The following is a 22,504-nucleotide window of genomic DNA, read 5'->3' as shown; positions in this document are numbered from 1 at the left end:
GCAACAAAGCCCGTTGCCAACTCTGTCCACATATCTATTCAGGGATACCATCATAGGGCCTAATCACATCAGCCACACTATCAGAGGCTCGTTCACCTGCGCATCTACCAATGTGATATGTGCCAGCAATGCCCCTCTGCCATGTACATTGGCCAAACTGGACAGTCTCTACGTAAAAGAATGAATGGACACAAATCAGACGTCAAGAATTATAACATTCAAAACCAGTTGGAGAACACTTCAATCTCTCTGGTCACTCGATCACAGACCTAAGAGTGGCTATACTTCAACAAAAAAGCTTCAAAAACAGACTCCAACGAGAGACTGCTGAATTGGAATTAATTTGCAAACTGGATACAATTAACTTAGGCTTGAATAGAGACTGGGAATGGATGAGTCATTACACAAAGTAAAACTATTTCCCCATGGTATTTCTCCCCCCCACCCCACCCCCCACTGTTCCTCTGATATTCTTGTTAACTGCTGGAATTAGCCTACCTGCTTGTCACCATGGAAGGTTTTCCTCCTTTCCCCCCTCTGCTGTGGGTGATGGCTTATCTTAAGTGATCACTCTCCTTACAGTGTGTATGATAAACCCATTGTTTCATGTTCTCTGTGTGTGTGTATATAAATCTCTCCTCTGTTTTTTCCACCAAATGCATCCGATGAAGTGAGCTGTAGCTCACGAAAGCTTATGCTCTAATAAATTTGTTAGTCTCTAAGGTGCCACAAGTACTCCTTTTCTTTTAGGGGAATGAAGGGAATCTAAGATGCCAATTCAATTTAAAGTTAGCAACATGGGTAGTGTAGTTTAATTGTTACAGCAAGGAAATAGTAGTCAGAGCTCCTTGGCTCTACACCCAGCTCGGCCACTGACTTAATGTATGACTGATCAAGTCACTAAACCTTTCAGCTTCCTCATCTATAAAATGGGGATAACACCCCTATAGGAGTGTTGTAGGGCTTAATCTATTAGTATTTGTAAACCCTTTGAGAGGTGTAGGTGAAAAACATAGTATTAAAAAATCATGATGAATAGAGCCCCTGTAAATAATTCCAAGTATTGCTATTTTCTTCATTTATCATTTAGAATGCAAAGACAATGCTTACCCAGCTGCAAACTGTGAGGGTGCCATCAAGCCTGGGTTTAGTCCCGCTGCAGCAGCCATGGCAGCGAGACTTGCATTTGCAGGCAACTGTGCAGCACCTTGTAGTGCAGCTGCTGCCGCTGTTTGCAACCCTGATGCCGTCACCATCACCTGGCTGGTCCCAAGAGGGGAGGACAAGGGAGTAGAGGTTGTCTGTGTTGTGCTGGTCTCACTGGCACTGGATGCCTCAGAAGTGGAGGCTGAGGCAGAAGGGGAAGGACTCAGAGAGGGTGAAGTCACTGCTGAGGAAGCTGGAGGTGCTGTAGAGATCACGGTTGCTGTGTTGTTGGAGGTGGTTTCTGTTGTGCCTGGAAAGAGGATTCCAGTTAGAACAGTCCAAAGCACAGGCATGCTTGAATAGAAACCCCTAGCACCTGGACTGGACAGCATAGGGAAGAGGAACTGAGACAGACATGTCTCTGTTGGACTGAAGGGCACAGTGAATTCAAGAGAGGGGGACTGGTGAGTGTGGATCTCAGATCAAACTGTCTCTTCAGGAGGAGGCTGGGTGGCTCAGGTTGGTAACAGGAGTGCCTTTTTCTTCTAGGTGACCAGGGGTGCCGGTCTCAGCAGAGAGGCCAGACTGAACAGCCATGAAAAATGAATTACTCCAACATAGGACTGAGGCACATTGGCAGGTCAGTGTAAGGGAAGGCTTGCACGGCAGTTGCCCACACTTTCATTTCTGTGGGCAAAACAGAGGACTTCACTCTCTAAAGACAGTCAGGCCTAAGAGCCTCTCCATCAACCACTGAATGGCTTTGTAATTAAAAATTTTTAAACAGGCAACGTGGGGTTAGCTGATGTAGAGGAAGGAAACATCAGCCTGAAGTCAAATGAGTATCTGGCAGATGAGAAGGGGAAAATCCTCCCATATTGTGTCTTTGCACCTGTATATACCTAAGCTATATTTTGTGAAGCTCCTCAGGAGAATCCTTTGCTCCCCCCAAAGCCACTCCTTTTGTTCTATAGTTTTTACCTTCAGCTAGGAAGGTTTATGGGCCTCTGAGGACTCCTACACAAATGGCTTACAAGAATGCGTACCACAAATCCAAGAGCCAGTTTCTACGGAGATTTTAGACTGCAACACAGGAGCACCAAACATCCTCAAAATATTGTTCACCTAAAATCTTTATCTGTTTGATATGTAGACACCACCAATAATCCACTGGACTTCCATTCTATTATTTGAATTAGTTATCCCTGACTGCAGTGGTTTTCTGAAAAACCTTCTGTGCTGATACAGCTTAGGTTGTATCTTACCTGTGACTGACAGACTAGTTACAGCAGCACTAGTTAGAGGGAGCACAGGGTTGACAGTCAGGGTAGTAGCTGCACTGCTTGTCACAAGGCTTGGCGTGGTTGCCACCTAGAGGTCAGAAGAGAACATAACTGTACAACTCATAAGAAGGAAAAGAGTTACCTGACTTGCGTTCTTATCTTCTCATCCTCAACCAAAGATAAGGATGGGAAATCCTACACATTTTTTTAAATTCATTCAATTGCTTTAGTACTTTAACAGGCAGAGTCTGGGACCACATTAGTGAGATTTGCTCCACTCATGGACCTGACAACAAACAGCAGCAAACCCACCACACACATACTGTCCCAATAGCTTAGTGGTGGTTCATCAGGAACTAACCATCAATATCCAGCATCTCAGGATTTCCAATTCTCATCATTTAACCAAGAGGCACGTGTTCCCGGCAGACTTTCTCAGACCACGAGGAACTTAGGGACCAATAAAACAATTCTTTGTACATGCTTTTTCTGATTACTTCTTAAGCTCCAATCCACTTCCTCTGGTTGAAGGCACTCCAGCGCACCAATTGCCATCCTAATCTAATTTGTCAGATAGGTGTTTTACCATTGTTAAACTTAGGTTTTAGGTCTTGTTTCACCTTATCAACCAATTATGTGAACTGTCAACTTTTGTGTGTTTCCTTGGTTTGCAGAACCGTCTTCGGAGCATTCAAGAAATGAACTGCCTTAACTCTGGACAACTTAATAGAAGAAAGCTATAATAAACTGAAGGGCATTCACAGAAAATTCAAACCAACATGATTCATGGGCTGAAGGGACTTGATTTATTAGGAAAGACTCAAAATTAAATATCCATATCAAGGACTAGAAGTTCTGTATGTACCTCCAAGACATGCTAATTGTCTATAAATATATGAAGCATATATACATCAATGAAAAAGTTATCAGTTATACCCTCTTGGACAACCCAAATAAGTATAAGGGATAGCACTAAACAAAAGAAAATGTATGTAAATTATCAGAAATCTTTCTAATAGGGAAATCTGTAAGATTGCTGAATATTCTCTTAAAGGAAGTGATGACTGTCGCTTGACGTGTTTAAAACTAGGTTGGAGAAGGATGAACCTGTTAGCATTTTGCTCTAACACTCTATGAACAAGAGCTAGAGCTGCAGCACATCTCCTCATCAACACAGGCTACTGCGAGCACATTAAACCTGTCCACCATGCTTTATACTGGATTCCTATAGAACACAGAGTCAAGTTCAAGGTCTTGGTCCTTATCTTCAAGGCTCTCAATCGCCTGGGCCAAAAATAGCTGCAATAGTGCCTAAAACTCCCAGATGAAAAACCAGGGTTGGCGCCTCTGCTCCTTAGGCATAAAGTAACTTTACACCATAAGGTAAACTTGTGGTTGCAGGTGACAGAATTTCTCAAGGGCTTGTCCGAGACTGTGGAATGAACTCCCACAGAATTTAAAACCATCACAAACCTCACCACCTTCTGCTCCAAGTGCAACATGCACTTCTTCAACCTTGCCTTCTCTAACAAATACACAGCAACATGTACAAAAACCAGAAGAAAACCCCTTCTAAAACCAAAACACTACACTGCACACACACAATTTCATCCTGAGGAGAGGATGAAGAAAGAACAAACACACATGACAGATGTTAGTCATGACATTTAATCACATACTGGTATGGTGCTCAGATTACAACAGTGATGAGGGCATTTTAAAATCATATATGAATAGACTAGCTACAGGTACATGAAATCCCAGACTTTCATATAATCAGAAGCACAGCTACCATGTCTAGATAACACACAGCTCTCCCTGAACAATGGTGGAGTGGAGTTCAAGGAGTGCACTTTGTTTATCTATGTTTCAGTAAGTTTGTGTTTACCTTAGTCAAATATAAGGTTTAGAAAATGAGTTACAAAGATTACCTAAGTGTTTTTTCACTTTGATATACATTAACCCTGCCACAAAGGGACAAAAATAGTAGAATCAGGTTTGGGTGACAGTCTGCCAACTACTGCCTAAAAACTGATAGGAACAAGATGGAAAGGATGGAACTGGGTAGCATTTTTTTTCCTTTTAAAGAAAGGGTTTGGGATGAGTACACAGATCTGGAAAAGAATTCAGATGTGAATTATGATTTCTTAGAATATGTCCAAAGCAGTAATATAAACTGCATCTTTGGGGGTGGTATTCAGTCAGCTGTGAATTACTGCCAGATCAAGTTAGGAGTTCAGTTTGCGTATTTAAATAATGCATTCACACTGGCTGATTTGTAAGATTTACTTTTTGTTTATAGTACACAGTTGGAACCAGTAAATATAGTATTGAAAATGCCAATTCAGTATCTCAGTTACATTTGTGAGCATAAGTCTGCTGCACAGAGCAGGTGAAAAATGTGTGTAATTCCCATTATTGCCAGGAGGAGAGAAGTGACAGATCTTTTCCAATGTGCTGAGCTATCTTCATTTCTTGATTCTTACCAGTGAGGTTGGGCAAGGGAAAATTGCTTTGATGGGAGAGCTGCTGGTTCCACCACTACTGGGTGGATTGATCCTTTTCTCCTTCTGGCGCCGGTTACAGAACCAAACGCGGATCACCTCCTTCTCCATGTTCAGCTGGTCAGCTATCAGGGTGATCTCCTCCGAGGTAGGCTTTTGGTTCTGAAAAATGAGAAATATCTGAAAATCATGGAAATTACTTCGGTGAGTGCTGCATTATGGGTCTAGCATAGCAGGATTCTAAACTAAAGGGCTGGAGGAAGGAACAACATATAGCTGGAATAGGCCTTCCTGTTTTAGCAAAGCAGATGTTGTCAGGAACAGATTAAGCAAAAGTGGGATCTGATGGACCATCCTCCCAATCCCCTAACCTCAGATGGACACTTCTTCCTGTTCAGCATCCCAAACACTCAGAACTCTCTTCTTCTCATCCAGCCCCTCCCCAACTAAACAGATCCTTTTTTCTTCCTAGCTGCCAAATCCCAAGTTTGTCATTTTACAGTTCTCTCCCAGCTCCCCAAATGCTCCTTCTTCTAAGTTGCCCCCAAAATCTCTTCTGCTTTGTCAGAGGTAAGCCCTCTCCCTGAAATGCCTCCTTACTACACTTTCCCAACATGACTGCTACTGAACATGGATGTTTCCTATAGCACTTCCTGAGCTAGATTCTCTTTTGTGTTCAAGCAGACAGGGTGCCACTTACTGCTCCCTGACATGGGGGCTGGTCTGTGCTGGCCCCATTGTTAGTGCGAGATGCCTTGGGCCTGCACTAACCTACACCTGCACTAACCTACACTTGCCTAGGGTTTCTAAGTGACCCTGGGCCAGAGGAGGTCCAGCAAAGCAAAGCTCTGCTATGCGCAACATGTCCCCGAAACTGGGGTGTGGCTGGTGTTAGAAATGGCTGTGCTGGCTCTGTGCCACTTGAAAGTTCCCTTCCCTCAGGACAATTCTCGACAGGTCATGTGTGAACAGAATCTGGCCCCCACCTCCATCTTTCTGGTCACAAGAAACATTAGCAGAAGCTGTGTTCAGTGTAGCTGGATAAGGGAGTTAAAGCTCATGTGTTCTTTTCAGAGAGAAGGGAATAATCATAATTTCTGCAAGGCAGAAAGCCAGGTATGAAGCCTGAGACTTTGCAGGAAGGGGAGATTCTTTCATCACCTCATGGGAAAGGGGGAGGTAAAAAGAGCTAGCACCAGTGATGATCAGATGATCTGCAAGTTGTCAGCACTGAGAGCACAACAAAATGATGTTCAGGAGGCCCCCTGCAGAGATGGGCCTTGGACTCTAATTTATCCTGCACTTGTGACTACAGTACTTAAATTACCAAAGTTACACACAGTCAACTAAGAGTCTAAACATAAATGATGTTTGGTTCTCTTTCCACCTTCCCCAAGTGCACAGACGCTTATTTCCTTTTCTTTTCTCCTTCCTGGTGTGCACAATATCACTCCTTAATCTACTGATTGATATCCTTGACTAAGAAACTAAGGGGAAACAGAGCTGTCAAGAACCAGTGGGACAGCACTTACATTTTTTCATTTATTAAATTAGGTGAATACAGATCATTCTGCTTGGTACAATATTTACTATTCCCCCTTCCTTGGTACATATACTTTACTAAGTGGATTGAAAGATTGCCTAAGTATGGCCCTCTCTGAGCCTCATGAAATTATACTCTCCTGGGGGCTGGGCCTTTAAAGGAAGTCAGGGACCAGACTACTCATGACAAGCTCCTGTAAGGGAGAATGAGCCAATTTAGTTACTTGTAAGTAATTAAGTCCCTTGGTGGTTGGTTGGCAGCTAATTAATGAGCACGATAAAGGGTTGGCTCCTAGAGACAGAAAATTTCTGAGGAAAGTAGCTCTCATGAGAGCTCAACAGAATCAGGGGCCTGGAAGGCATGGTCTGAGGGACAGGGAACTCCTAAACAGTGGCAGGAAGCCCAACTACATGTTGCCCCAGAAGAGAGGTGCAGCTGATAGATAGCCACAGACCTCTGGCTCTGGGGAAGGATTATTCCCAGACAGTGGCAAGAAGTCTAACTCCAGGGAAAGGAACTGAGCCAACAGAACCTTGCTGTAGGGGAATGGTGGACCCAGATGAAAACAGAAACTCAAACTGTCTCCCAGCTAAGACGCTGGGGTGAAGTTTTGCTTGTATTTTCATTGAGCCTTTGGTTAATAAACAGACCTCTCAGTAGGGGTATTGTTCCATATGTAAAGCTTCATTGAACTTGTTGATGACATTAGGAGAAACTGAGGGAGCAACTACAGCACCACACTTGGCCAGTGGAAGTGCTATAGGGCAAGTACACCCTGTGACAGATATGTTGTAACTGTTTTGCAATACACTTTCACAAGTCACTACAGATTTCCCCACCCTTTGACAGCAACAATCTGCCCACAACATACAGATTGATACACCTGCAAATGTATGAGCGCACAGACCAACACAGCTAAAGATATCAGCACATACACATAACGAATTTGTATTGTGCTTTTCAGTTGAGGATTCTACAAACCTTGTTTTATATCTGAGGAAACAGAGGCAGAGCGATTATATGATTTGCCTAAGGTATCTCAGCAAATCTGTGACAGAACATGAGGGATGAGAATTGCGGAGTTCTGACTCCCAGTCCCCTGTTCCAATAACTAGATGACAGACACAGACTGAAAATATACTACTTTAAATATTTAATGTCTATTATGTTTAATATGCATCTTCAATATATTATTTCTTATATTGTATCCACAACAATCATTGCATATCTTACAAAGTCTGCTTAGTGCAGCTCCCAGCTGCAGAATTCTTTTCACCTTAATGGACATGTTCTTGAGCAAAGCCACTATTCTACTTTATTACAAATTGGCTGAGCAGAGCAACTGATTCACTGACCTCCAGAAAACTCTTCTCTAAGGCCACACGTATGTTGGTCTCTATGCTGGTGCGTTTCTTCCTCCTACGGTTCAAGCCCTCATCCCCAGCCCCGGGGAATTCAGGGCACTTGGGCTGGAGAGAGCTGAATCAGATGAGAGATTTTCTGAAAGAGAACAGAACACAGCATGTATCAGTAAGAGTGTCAGTGCACTGCAATCGAATTAAAGGATCCCACACATTCTACCAGTGTAAGAGATGGCAGAATGTACCCCAGATTCATTCCAGACCTGGGTGGGCTCCTTCACAGCAGAGGTATTAACCTGGTATTACCATTTATACCTGCAATTTACAAGCTATAAATAGGTCCCAGTGTCCTTTGTGACAAACAAAAAATGGCTGCTCACCTTGTGCAGTAACTGTGGTTCTTCGAGATGTGTCCCTCTATGGGTGCTCCACTCTAGGTGTGACAGAGCCTCCCACACCTTGGATTAGAGAGTTCTCATAGCAGAGTCTGTTTGGCCTATGCTTGCATGACAGTCAGTCTTGTGCCCCATCCCGTTGTTATATAGCACTGTACGGGTGAACCACTCTCAGTTCCTTCTCCACAATGAAGCCCTATAGCAGAGAACTCTGAAGCAGAGGGGAAGGAGGGCAGGTGGTGGAGAACCTATAGGGGGACACATCTCAAAGAACCACAGTTATTGCACAGGGTGAGTAACCCATTTCTTCTTCTTGGAATAGTGTCCCCAAGGGTGCACCACTATAGGTGAAAAGAAAAGGAGTACTTGTGGCACCTTAGAGACTAACAAATTTATTTGAGCATAAGCTTTCGTGAGCTACAGCTCAGTTCATCGGATGCATCCGATGAAGTGAGCTGTAGCTCACGAAAGCTTATGCTCAAATAAATTTGTTAGTCTCTAAGGTGCCACAAGTACTCCTTTTCTTTTTGCGAATACAGACTAACACGGCTGCTACTCTGAAACCACTATAGGTGGTTACCGAGCAGTACCATCTAAGGTGGAAGGGGCTTTGGAGTCTAATCCGGTACAGCAGAGAGTACAGTCAAGCCAGATATCACATCAGAGGCAGAGTTGTGCGTGATTGCATAGTGTTTGGAGAACGTATGCACAGAAGTCCAAGTGGCAGCTTTACTTATTTCAATGATCGGTACGCTTTTGAGGAAGGCTGTGGAAATGGCAGTGGACCTTGCCAAATGGTGTGTATGAGTGAGAGTGGCTCAATGTTATGAGATTGGTAATAAGAGTTAATGCAGTCTGAAATCCATTGGGAAAGTTTCTGGCTGGAGATTGCAGAGCCCTTTGATGTGTGTGCAATCAAGACGAATACCTTGTTGGTCTTTCTGAAGAGTTTTGTTCTGTCTAGATAGGAAGTCAGAGCTCTTCTGACATACAGGGTATATAGTACTGCGTCTTGCTGATTCATATGCTGTTAGGGGTAGAAGTCAGGGAAGTGAATGGTCTGACTGATGTAAAATGCAGAAGAGGAGATCTTAGGTAAGCATTTGGAGAGAGGTCAAAGCGTGACCTTATCCTTAAAAAAATACTATGAAGGGGCTGTATGCCATCAGGGTCCCTAGTTCACCAACCCATTGTACTGACATAATGGTTATCAGGAATGTTGTCTTCATAGACAAATGGAGTACCAAGCAAGAAGGCAAGAGGTTCAAAGAGTGATCTTGTGAGACATTTATGCACTAGGTTGAGGCCTCATATTGGAGATGGACATTGGACTGGTGGGGAGAGGTTTCCCAGCCCTTTGAGGAACCTTGTTATGGTCGGGTGAATAAAGATAGAATAGCCCTCTATAGAGGAGTGAAGGGTCATGATGGCAGCCAGGTGGACTCTTATTGAGCTCAATGATAAACCGAAAATGGTTAGGGCTTAGGGGTAGTCTAGTATATCTGAAAGTGATGCAGTCATTGGTGAAAGCTGTCTACAGCCACATCAACAGGCAACAGGAGATCATTTCTGACAATATGTGTAGCAAGCAGGTTGTTTCCCGCTGAGTATTAGCACTCTTTTTACATTGTCTGAACAGGTTGTCTCTATCACTGTGAGCCATCAAATTAACCATGCTTTGAGATGAAATGTCTTGAGATTGGGGTGAAGAATCCTTCCGTGCTCATGGGAGAGGAGGTGGGGAGTGTTGCGAAGAATGATTGGAAGGCAAGGAAGGTAGCTGTAGGAAGTAAGAAAACAACATTTGTCTGGCCATGGGGGGGCTATTAGAATGACTCTGGCCCTGTCTTGCTCTATCCTGAGCATTGTCTTGGCTATTAGAGGAGTTGGAGGGCATGCACATAGTAGGTTTGACTGTCACTGAAGTTGAAAAACATCCCCTAAGGATTGGTGACCCAGTCTGCCTTAGAGCAGAAGTGGGTGCATTTTTTGTTTGTTTCTGTGGCAAAAAGATCTATCTGGGAGGTGCCCCATTGGTGGAATATGTGGGATCTATTTCCCACTCACAGTCTTGGAAAAACTGTCTGCTGAGTGTATCAGCAGTCACAATCTGGATACCTGAGAGACAGGCTGCTGTGACAGTAATCTGGGTTTGTATGCACCAGTTCCAAAGTTTGAGTGCCTCAGTATAAAAGGAAGGAGATCTGGCGCCTCTCAGGCAGCTGATGTAAAATATGCATGATATACTGTCCATCATGATTTTTATGTGCTTTCCGTTTATTAGTAGTAGGAATCAGAGGTAAGCATATCTGACTGTCTTGCGTTCCAGGAGATTGATAGGTAGCATCGTCTCCGGCGACATCCATTTGCCTTGGATCACGTAAGTGTCTAGATGCACTCCCCACCCTAGCAGAGAGGCGTCTGTCATTATAATGACCGTAGGGGAAGGATATGTGAACAGAACAGAACAGAACGCTGTGATGGTTCTTTCACCAATCGAGGTATTGTTTCACGAAGGCAGGTACACAAAGGAGCATATGTAGACTGTGTTTGGTGGGCGAATAAATGGTTCTGAGCCATCCATGGAGGCAGCATATTCTAAGTCAGGCGTGCTCTGTCACGAAGGTCATGGCCGCAGTGTGGCCCAGTAATAGAATGCAGTTCCCGACTATGGTTTGTGGACTAAGTTGAATCATGTTCACTATGTTGGAGAGGGCCATGAACCTGTGCTAAGGAAGGTAGGGTCTTGCTGTCACTGAATCGAGATGTGCCCCTGTGAACTCTAGGCTCTGTACTGGGGTCAATGTGGATTTATGTATATTCAGTTGTAGACTCAATTCGAGGAAGAGGTCTATGGCCTTGGAAGTTACCCAGGATGTCATCTCCATGGAGCAGCCTTTTAGTAACCAATTATCCAGGCAAGGGAATAGTAAAATATCTTTCTTGTGGAGTTGGGCTGCTACCACCAACATGACCTTCGAAAAGACCATAGGGCAGGTGACAGACCTAAGGGGAACACTCAATATTGGAAGTGATTCTGGCCAATAATAAAACGGAGAAATCATTTGTGAGATGGGTGGACAGCAATGTGGAAATACGCATCTTGAGTGTCGAGGACTGAAACTCAATCCCCTTCCTCTAGAGAGGGAATTATCCTCTACCTTGGGCATCACCATTTTGAATTTCTACACCTTTACATAAGTGTGGAGTAGTCTCAGGTCTAGGATGGGTCTCCAGCCTCCACGTTTTTGGTACCAGGAAGTACCTTGAACAAAACCTCTGTGCTGCATGGGGACTGGTTCTAGAGCTCCCCAACATAAGAGAGTGCCTATTTCTTGGCACAGTACGCTCTCATGAGCGGGGTCCCTGCAGAGGGATGAGGAATGGGGGCGGGGGGAGAGGGGGTAGTTGGTGGAAGTGAAGTGGATTGCGTAATCTGTGGAGATAAATCTCCAAGACCCACCTGTCCATAGTGATCAACTCCCAAGACTGCATGAAGTGGTGAAGGCACTCACCGAAGGGAGGGGCAGCTGTAATGGGAGAGGATGAGGATGGTAATCGTAATTTAGACTCTTGACCAACATGTCAAAATTGCTGCTTGGAGATGGACGGGTCCAAGGCAGAAGGCTGAGAAGCGGATAGTTTCCTTCTCTGGAATCTTTGCCTTCTTTGGTGTGGTTCATATGCCTTCTGAGGGAGGAGGAATTCGGTGTGTGTGTGGGGGGGGATCTCTGGGCTGTCTGGGACTTGCTGAGTTTGGTCTTATATGAAGGGGCATAAATGTAAAGAGAATGCAAAGTCACTCTGGAATCCTTCAATGTTTGCAGAGACTCATCCATCGATCTGTGAACAATTTAGAACTGTTGAAATGAAGGTCCTTGACTGTGATCTGAACCTCCTTAGGGAAATGAGAGAGCTGGAGCCAGGAGACTCTTCTCATTACCAACGCTTTGGCCATCGAACAAGCAGTGGTGTCAGCAGCATCGAGGGAGGCTTGCAACATTTTTCTGGCCAATAGCTGGCCTTCCACCATGATCGCTTGAAACTGCTCCCTGGGTTTTGCAGATAGGTGGTCAACAAAGGACATGAGTTTGGTGTAGTTGATATTGTTATATTTTGCCATTAAGGCCTGATAATTGGCAATTCTGAATTGAAGTGAGGCTGAGGAGTAAGACTTTCTCCCAAATAGGCCTAGATGCTTGCGGTCTTTATTGTGAGGTGTTGATTTAGTGTGGTGCTGCCTAAAGCTTTCATTCACCACATCTACCACCAGGGAGTTAGGTCAGGGGTGGGAAAATGAAAACTCCAAGTGCTTTGCTGGGACATAACATTTCTTGTCTGTTCTTTTACATGTAGGCAGAATGGACACTGTACTGGTGTGTGCCAAACAATCTTTGCTGGATGTAAAAGCCTCATTATCTATACAGGCCACGGATGGTTAATGGAGGATATCGAGCAGCTTATGAGGCAGCTCTGGCCAATAGCTGGCCTTCCACCATCCGTAACCTCCCCCAGTAGAATCTGTAAGGAGTCTGCAAGTCTCTTGATCAGATCCTAGAAGTGTTTAAAACCATCCACCAGGAACGAGAGGGGAGACATAACTGCTTCAACCTGGCGAAACCTCTTCATCAGCTCTAGCCTCCTGCTCCTCAAAAGATTCCCCAAGGGTCAGGTCTTCTGGGGGGAGCAGGTAATGCCAACTGTTCTTGCCCATGGTGGGTATTACTGGATGTCCTAGAGAATTGTTGACTATAAACAGCCCTAAGTCCCAATATGGCAAAGGAGGAGAAGCATAAGGCATTGGTGGAGGCACCCAAGGGTGCTTGTACCAGTAAGGCACTGGTGGTAATCATGGGCCGTGGACAGTCGCAGCTTCAGTCAACCTCTGGAAAGGGACCTCTGAAGGAGTGAGGAAGAGAGCCCTGGATCGACACTTGTCATACCGAGGTGAGGTTGTCAACAGAAGCCTTTTCCTCTGGTTCGCTCAGGAATGATGGCGCACCTAGAGAAATCTGAGGTGAAATAATTGGTACCAGGAACACCTCAGGTGATCTGCATGTCCTCGATATCGAGAGCACGTCAGAGCTGAGCAGTCTCTGATATAAGCAGGTCCCAAGGAACATGAAACTCCTGAGGTACTGCGAGGGCATCAGTTCAGAGGTTGACAAGTCTAGTACAGTAGTTGTGGCTGGCGGTGTTGCCAGTGCTGTAGACTTTGATGGTGCCAAGTGCTTCATGCACTCTGAGGGAGGTGCAGTTGGAGCCCGAGTACTTCTTCAGTACTGAGGGAGCATAGGAAGAGATCTTCTTTCTGCCTTTGTCTGATGCTGGTACTGAGGGGGTGTCTGAAGCTGAAGCCCTGCTGCCACGCAGGCTAGCTGCGCTCTGGGTACCGGTGGAACCAGGATCCTCGTTAGTACCTAACTGGAAAGCTGGTGGTGCCAAGATAGCAACAACCTTGGCTTTTTAGAGGTAGACTCTCTACCTGGCGAACCTGGGGCATATTCCTTCGAGAGCTTGTGAGAGAAGTCCTGTATCTTCCTCTTGGGCATCCTGAAAGTGTGGTGCTCCAAGACAGCAGACTTACCTGGGGACTGGTGTACAGTGGGAGTTCCTTGACCTGGATCAGAGGCTGGACGTAGAGAGCTCCCCATCATATGAAGGAGAAGCTTAATTTCCTGTTTTTCCTGGCTCTTGATTTCAACGCCAGGCAAAAGTTACACTTTTGAGTGATGTGCGACACACCAAGGCACCGGATACATCGTGAATGTCTGATGCTAACTAGGATCGCCTCCTGGCATGATAAACAGCATTTAAAGCCCGGAGAACCAGGCATCGCCATGCAGACAGAAAATGTCCAATCATCTAAAATTTATCTAAATAAATAGAGTGTAGAAAAGAGATTTTTTTTTAAGAAAGGAAAGAAGCTAGAATAAAGGAAATGATTGACTACGATGAAGTAACATTAATATTAACACAACCACTAACTAACAGTAAGGTTGAGGAGATTTGAAGGGACAACTACTAGAGGTCAGTCTTGGGCCAAGGTGATTGAGAAGGAACTGAGAGTGGTTTGCCTGTGCAATGCTATAACAATAGGACGGGGCACAAGACTAATGCACACGTAGGCCGAACAGACATCGCTATTAAAAATCTCTGATTGACAGCACAGGGGGTGCTATTGTACCTAGAGCAGAACACCTGTAGGTACATTACTTGAAGAAAAACCCTACATTCCACAGCAATGTTAATTCATTGCATCTCCATGAAATACCCTTCATTCCCATCCCTCATGCTTCAAACACATTACTATGGCACAGCTAAAATATTTATTGATATACAATTCATCAATGATTATTTTCAGCAATAATCCTTGTTAATTATGGATTTTTTTTCACTATTCCCCAGACAGCCCAGCTCTATGAGCTTCAGCAGTTGTCTGAGCAGCCTAGCACAGAATCTCCTTCCCCTGCTCCACGTGTGCCTGGGAAGGAGGGAACTAGTAGTCAGCTTCAGTGGCTCATCTCAGCTACAAGGTGTTGTCTGATGCTATATTCTCTAGACCAGGGGTTCTCAAACTTTTTCTTGCTGAGGTCCCCCTCAACATACTATGAAAAATGCCAGAGCCCAGAGGGCGGGGACAGCGCGGGGCTCCAGGCCAGAGGGAGGGACCCTTGGGCATAGGCATAGTTTTACCTCTATTGGGAAGGGGGCAAGGGCTGGGAGGGCTCGAACCAACTCTGCTCAAGTTAAGTGCTGGGGCTTGGAGGAACCAGGTTTTAGCCACAGGGTTCTGCGGCCCCCCTGAAAGGGCTCGTGGACGCCCAGGGGGCCAAGGACCCCTGGCTGAGAACCGCTGCCCTAGACAGCCCAGATGGCCATCACACACTTCTGGCTCTCTCCTTCCCTCACGGAAAGCTGGACTTGAGCTCTGGCTCCCTGACCAACCTATCCTCCATCTGATTCTATAGAACAGTGAAGGAAACATGCACTGTAATCCAGTTAATTTCCCCTTTTTGGAAAGGGTGCAGAACAAGAAGGTCAGGTCAGATAGGAAGCAAAATGCTGGAATAAAAAATAATGAATTCAGCTGCAAAATCATGGAGTCCACAAACTTTGAGTGAGATTAAAAGGACAGTTCACACCACTCAGAACTACTGTTCTAGGTTCCTTGCACACTCAGATGGGCATCAATTACATTCAGTTCACGTTTCCAAGATTATCTTTGCAACCAGGAGGGCCAGAAACTTCCTTTTTTTTAAAATGAAAGCTGAAATCCTGGAGTACAATTTTGTAGCAAGTTCCACAATCATGGAAGACACAAGGCCCTGGCTGAGATGCTACACCCTTCTATGTACTTCTACTTATGTTCCAATTAAATTACTGAAGTCAATGGGAGTCTTTCAACTGACTTTAATTGTAGCTGGATAAAATTCTAATGCAGGGGTTCCCAAACTTTTTGCTGGCATGACCCCATTTTAATGAAATATTTCCTGCCCAGACAACATGGAGGACACCATTTTGCTTTACAAAATAGCATTCCCTGCATAGCGTGACCTCACACGTCTTGTGTGTGCAAGATCAAGCCCCATGGAGGATGCCATTTTGTAGAGCAAATTGGCATCCTCCACACAGTGTGACCTTATATGTATGGTGCACATGAGGTCACACTACACAGAGGATGCTGTTTTCTAGAGCAAAATAGCATCCTCTGTGCACCGTGACCTTGCATGCACCGTATGTGCAAGGCCATGCTCTGTGGAACAAAATGGCATCATCTGCACACTCAGGATTGCTGCAACCCCATCTGCTAATGGTGTGACCCCATTTGGGGCCACAACCCACAGTTTGGGAACCACTTTCCTAGGGGCGTGGAATACCCTCTGAGAAACCTTGGTGTTGGATGCTACAGAACCAGCCAGAAACTTTTTGCTGACATTTCTTTGTTGGCCAAGCGAAGTGAGGCCCTACGTTAAACTGGATGCATTTTTGTTTGTCTGCAATGCAATAGATTTTGAACACTGCATTCAATCAATTCCAAAATTTCAAGTAATGTTCTAGGCATGAGTGAGTAGAACTCCATCGATTTTGGTGAAAATTGAAAAACTAGGAGGAAATGGGGAACAAATGGTTAGAAAACCTCTCAGCTTCAACCAGGTCTGTTATGGTCCATGGCATGGAACAGATTAAAGAACTAATCTGTTGATGGCAGCCATTAACAACTTGAAGCATAACAATGGCCCCATTGAGCTCTGCTCATTGTCTGAGTTTAAAATGTCAACATCCCGAATGACTTATCTCCCATAGAGAAAGAAAAGCATAAATAATGTTATGTTGTGGATAGGAACATATGGGGGAGGGGGCTGGAGGGGGCGCACACAGAGCCCCTAGCATGGAGAGAGGGAGAAATGGAAGGGGCACAGAGTCCATGGCATGGAAAGGAGGGTGGCACACAGGGAGCTTGTGGAGGGACTGGATGAATCTTGAGAGCTGCTGGTGTATGCAGTGAGCTTGGCCTGCACTAGCTACGAAGCGTGCAACCCTCTTGTAACTACCCAACTGGGAAAGGAATCTAGAGGACAGTTAGAAGTTGTATGTGCGTGCACACACACACACACACACACACACACACACACACACACACAGCATGTGGTATACACTTTTCCCTCATGCCAGCCAGTGATTCCACTGACTGTATAGCACATATCCAAAAGCTATATGGGAATTGCTTCGAAGGCCTGTCGACTCTTGGACTAATGCTATTATTACTTTTATCCTTGTGGATTACCTATCCCAAGAAGAAATAGGGAAGCTTGATGGATTTTGTAACAAGTGACTTAAGGCCCAAACCAAACAGAAGAGTAAAGCAATTTTTTAGAATCCCACTGGATTTGTGGTGGGATTGTGAAAAAGTTCACAGATTCATTCACCTGCATCATTGAGCCACTTTTCCAGAAGTGGCTTTAACTTGCACATGTTTTTAAAGCTGAGGTTCAAGGCTTCAAAGCGGGAGATGGTAGTTTGGCTGAAGTCATTTCCATAGAGTTTGCCCATAGCGAGCCCAACATCACCCTGCACAGAGAGAGAGCGAGAGAGAGAGAGAGGAATTCATTAACATATGACTCTTTACTATAGAAGTCTCTTCTATCACACAGAGGACACAAAGCACTAACTGAAACCAACACATCTGTGGGTCCTTTTGGTGACACCACTTCTACATAAGGCTTCAGGTTCACAGAAATTGCTCAGTGCTAATAGGTTCATGCCAATCCGGATGATGATAAAAAAGATTCAGTCTTTCCAAGTCTCTCACTCTTTAATCTGAACTCTTTCCAGAATATCTCAGGAGTCTTTGGCTTGGTCTCCACATTAACACTGAGCACCACATCCCACCAAATATTAATTCAGGCATTTACAGCAAACACTAACTCTTGAGAGCAGAATTGAAGACGTTTCTACTTAATCCCAAAGAAGAGAAATTCAAATAAAAGAATTGGGAAATACTAATTATTTCAGGGCAACAATTCAGTGTAACATCTTGGAGATGGTGAGAGGATTAGATTTGTCCATAAGCCAAGGTGCTCATCTCAACTTTTACTGGATTTTATATTTTGAGGTTCAAACTGAGCCTCTCCAGCATATCTGTTTCAGAAGCAGAAGAAAAGTTAAACTATTCTCAATAATGGTCAATTATTCCATCAACATCACATGGCAGCGGAGGCAGAAGATCTGTTGCTGCAGAGAAAAAGACCTATGGCATGTGTGGCAGGGCTTGAAGCCCAGGACCATGGGCATAACCTGTTACTCAAGACCATGAACTGAGGCCTGAGAAAAACAAATGAGAATGGAAGGCTGACTCCCCCCCCCATATACAGTCTGTGCTAAATAACAGAAAAATAAATAAATTACTAACAGAATAAGAAAAAATAAGCAAGAGAAATAGCAAGCAGCTTGGCAAGCTAACAGACTCTACAACACTCTCTCTCAAGCTGTAGGCAGTTGAGAAGGACCAGCAGTGGTGGCGACTCTGCTTCCCCGAATATCCTCACGCTGGAGCAGAGGGATATCTAGGGTACAGACAATCTCCAATCATGAGTGCACGTGTAAGCACACATCCTGAAGTGGAGCACCCATAGGGATACTCCTTGAAGTAGTAGTTATTCATTTCTTTGTGAACATTTTCCCCCAAAGATGGTATCATTTCAGTGATAGGTGAAGGCATTAGTGTATGGGAATTAGTGAAGAGTCAGTCACACACCACTGAAGTAGAGGATAAAGACACTTCGCAGTAAACAAGTTCGATCCACTTCGTAGAATGACTGAATCCTCTTACAGACCAATGAAAACAAATATGGAGCACAATATGAGCAGTTCTACTTCATTACAATAGCATCATTTGTGCCAGAAGGGAGGTGACAAGAGATAATATTCCCATTTGTTTGTATTACATCACAAGATATTATAACATGTCAAATCACAAGTTCCCATAGTAGGAACATATCTCAAACTAGTCAGTGTGGATGTAGGTAAATCCAGGTACAGTATTTCCAGGATTATCAGCTATCTCAGATGGAATACTTTGCTTGGATTTAAATGGGTCAAACATGCAGCTGTTTTTAAAGAAATTAAATTATATAAAACCCCGCAATTAATCTGTTTTGGACACTTACTTTAAAATGATGAACTATCGCAAGTAAAAACCAGCTTATTATATTACCCCCCAAATGGAATGTAATAGGCAATTAGAATACAATGCAAACTAGATCCTTGTAATTATTTTTGAAAAGAACAAAAGTAAATCTGATGAATTTGAAAATAACCTACATCATTGGCAATGAATATTTCTGTTATCCTTTGGCATGTAATCTAATTATGTGGCTATAGGAAACCTTAATAAGATTCTTAATTACTATACAATTATGTAATTAGGTAATAGTTATTAAAAACTGCCTAAATTATGTACTTATTTACTCAAAGAATAAGAATGGATCAATCAAGTAAATACTATGCCATTTAGAACAGGTTTTTTTGTTGTTTTTTTTTAAATAAAGGGAAATTTAATACAAAAAGCTGCCTTTGTATTATACTGGGATTGTGATACTAAGCTCAAAAGCAAGGGCTGGTAATAGAATCCTTGAGTTATTGTGTCTGCTTTTTCCTCCACAGTACAAATTAAGGACAGTGTCAGTAAAGAGTTAACCCTTAACTTAAAAATCCTGATTTCTGTTGAATAATCATTTCACAGTGACACAGCAAGGCAGGCTAATTGTCACAACTGTGATGAGCATAAACTAGAAATCTTCAGTTAAGTAACACTATTCTATTCAATACAGGTTCTTATACCATGCTTATCACCATAATATATGAGTAACTCCTTCACCTCATGAGGGAGAGACTGAAGCATGCTCGTGCCAACAAAACACTCATCTTACTAAGAACAACCTGTTCTTGTGCAGTAATTAAGATTCTGGCAGGAACTTGTGTTATGAACCCTGATTTTTCAGGCATTTAGAACGTTATCGGAAAAATAAATCTGACCATGGACATATGCATTCAGCTACAGCGGGTTCACTTATTCTGAATTCACAAAAAATTGGATTGGCTGCTTTGAGTTCAGACTTCTGATTTTTGTTTGCTCCTTCTAGCAAAACATGCTAATGCTTAACAGCATGCTACCAGACTTCTTGCTAGGGACAGAGGATTTTAATTTTTAAGGGGAAAAAAAACATTTAATTTTGATTTTTTTCAAGAAGGAACTCCTGGATCCAAGCACAGCTTCACTCAGCAACAGGATAATAGAACATATAAATCATACTTAGTACTACTAATAGCACCTTTCAACCAACAATATTCAATATACAGTATTCAAAATTACTTTCTTCAGCCTCATCCTTATGGGTTCTTGTGCTCTGACTCCACCCACCTAAACGGATTTCACCATTAGGTTTTAGGTAAGTAGACTAGTGAACCTTTGCTCTAGTGAGCCCTATAGGATGGGAGTTGCTTTCCCTTAATTTTGCTCCTCTATCTTTACTTAAACATTGCTAAATACTTAATGGCAAAAGTGGGTTTTGTTTTTGTTTGGGTTTTTTTTTAGAACTCAGGAGTCCGGGCACCTACTTCCTTGCTCTAACTCTAAAACAGTTCCTTTCTTATCATCAATTATTTACATATGAACCTGGTGAAAGAAAGATGATTGATAAGCTTGTCTTCAGCATATTCAATGTGGACACTATTCCAGAGTGGTGATCAAACCTCATACGCTTTCTTCAAGTTTACTATTTTCTTATTCAACTTGTCTTTTCAAAACTTATTTCTGGATCATCTTTTTAAGATTTCTCCTCTACCATTTGAGTTCTCATTTGCGGACCATTGCAAGCCTTAAACCTCAAATACAGAATCACTAATATTTAATAGGAAAATGTGTTCAAATGATAAAACCCTTCAACATATAAAGCAGCTTCATCACAGTTTTGACACCATCTTTAAATACTTAGAACGGTTAAATGACTTGAGAGGTTGCATTTCTGAGAGTAGCTTTTAAAGTGTTTTGACCTATTCTTTTTAAATCTTCTAGGCTGAACAGTGCACATTCAATGCCAGCCTGAGCTGGTAAATTCATGCACCTGCTGGGAAAATGGCTACCTTTTAAAACCAACAAGGGAGCAAGTAAGATGTATATGGCCTTTTCCATTCTTTTCTTATACAGAAGGGAAAAACAAGAGCTTAATTCTATTTAAGAAGGCAGTGCTAAGAAGGGGTGCTATTGTCCCCAACCTCCAAAGCTGAAAACTGATTTAACCCTATACTGGGAGGTATAGGGTTACTCAATTTTACCTGAGTGAATCCAAGTTTGATCCGTCTTTGTTTGAAAGTCTTGGCAAACTGCTCAAGCTCCTCAAGGTCACTGGGCTCCTCCAAGCTGGGAGTCTCAATTCGCTTTGGTGTTGATTGGCTCTGTGGAAGTGGCTGAATGGGGGTTGCTGCTATTGTGCGTGTTGGGGTTGCTGGCTGTTTTGGGCAGGAGAGAGAAAAAAAAAGATTTTTTTAAAAACACAAAATAGTGGAAATAAATCTCACTCAGGAGTCCAGATTCCCACAGGAGACAGGTTGGATACTAATATATCTACCATTTCTAATAAATTCCAAAGTGTTCTCAAATTTATTGACATTGCTCAAATAAAGGCCATCACAATCCACTGTACTGTATTAGTATACAGTCTTTCAAGAAGGACTCTGTCAAAACCAGCCAAGGAAAAACAAAAGATACACTGTACCGGTTTACTAATGCCTTCTGCCTGCTCCAAGAACAATTCAACGTTACTCTTAATATTTTTCAATACTTTTGGAGAGTTTGGCATTCATCCCCTTTAATTATTTTAAAATTCAATTTACTGTGGGTGCAGTTGACAGCTCTACAGACTCAAATCCTCTATTTTTCCTCAGAACAAGCTTAGCAGAAGCAGCAGCAGCACAAATATCCTTAACATTTCCCCTTGTGAATGTGACACAACCTCGTCCCAGAGAGACCACTTCCGGGGTGGGGAGAGAGCAGTTTGCTCTCCTTGGCACCTCTGTTGAGACTGCTAACAAGAAGAGTATTTATAATGGAGACATTATATGGCAATAATTCCTCTTAAAAAATAACTCACAGAAAGGAATTTCTTTTAGGTCTCTGATTTTCCCAGCATAAACACAGTTTCCTAGGAAACTACTGAAAAGTTTGCTATTCCTGACAATTAGCCTATAAAGATCATTTCCCAATATAAAAATAGAAATACAGGGCCTCAGTAAGAGCCTGAGATATGTCTGTGTACTATGGAAACCACAGTTAGGCTAGGTTTCACACAATCAAAATATATTAAGAGAACATCTGTGTTTCACAGTTAAGGTTTTGCACACAATCTGAATGTTGGAATTTCCTGAGCTTTGAGTGCTTTACTCCACCTCCTTGGGTGTATGCATTGTTAAAATGCAGAGCTGAATCCTCTTCTTTGGCCAAATTCTGTTCACTGCAGCTGAGGGGCTTGGGCAAAGATGGTTTTGTGCCATTTTTATGTCCTCGGCCCAATTCTGACGCTGTTTATGCCCCCAATGCAACAGAGAGAAGCCTCAAGACCTCTCTAAATTGCGGTGGTTGCTAAAAAAATCTCCAAACAGCCATTCCATAGCACTTCAGTGCGACAGCCATATCTCCTACAATAGTAAACCTCCAACTGGCTCACTAAGTTGGCTTTCTACTTGGTTAGTGATAGTGATATTTTGCAAAGCA

The 22,504-nt window shown here is 43.3% G+C and overlaps 1 protein-coding gene across 1 annotated transcript in view; it reads right to left on the bottom strand.

Annotated features, from left to right (window-relative positions):
* POU2F1 (POU class 2 homeobox 1) overlaps positions 1–22,504 on the bottom strand; it is a 179,357-nt gene that overhangs the window by 5,736 nt on the left and 151,117 nt on the right. The window contains 7 exon segments of the mRNA XM_038416058.2: positions 1,111–1,456; positions 2,412–2,517; positions 4,916–5,095; positions 7,832–7,915; positions 7,918–7,976; positions 17,163–17,304; positions 21,070–21,243. Coding sequence (XP_038271986.1) covers positions 1,111–1,456; positions 2,412–2,517; positions 4,916–5,095; positions 7,832–7,915; positions 7,918–7,976; positions 17,163–17,304; positions 21,070–21,243 — 1,091 coding nt within the window.

Source organism: Dermochelys coriacea, chromosome 1 (genome assembly GCF_009764565.3).
Source record: "Dermochelys coriacea isolate rDerCor1 chromosome 1, rDerCor1.pri.v4, whole genome shotgun sequence".
In the NCBI taxonomy this organism is placed as follows: Eukaryota; Metazoa; Chordata; order Testudines; family Dermochelyidae; genus Dermochelys; species Dermochelys coriacea.
Note: the sequence above shows the minus strand (reverse complement) of the source record. Positions and strands in the feature narration are given on the sequence as shown.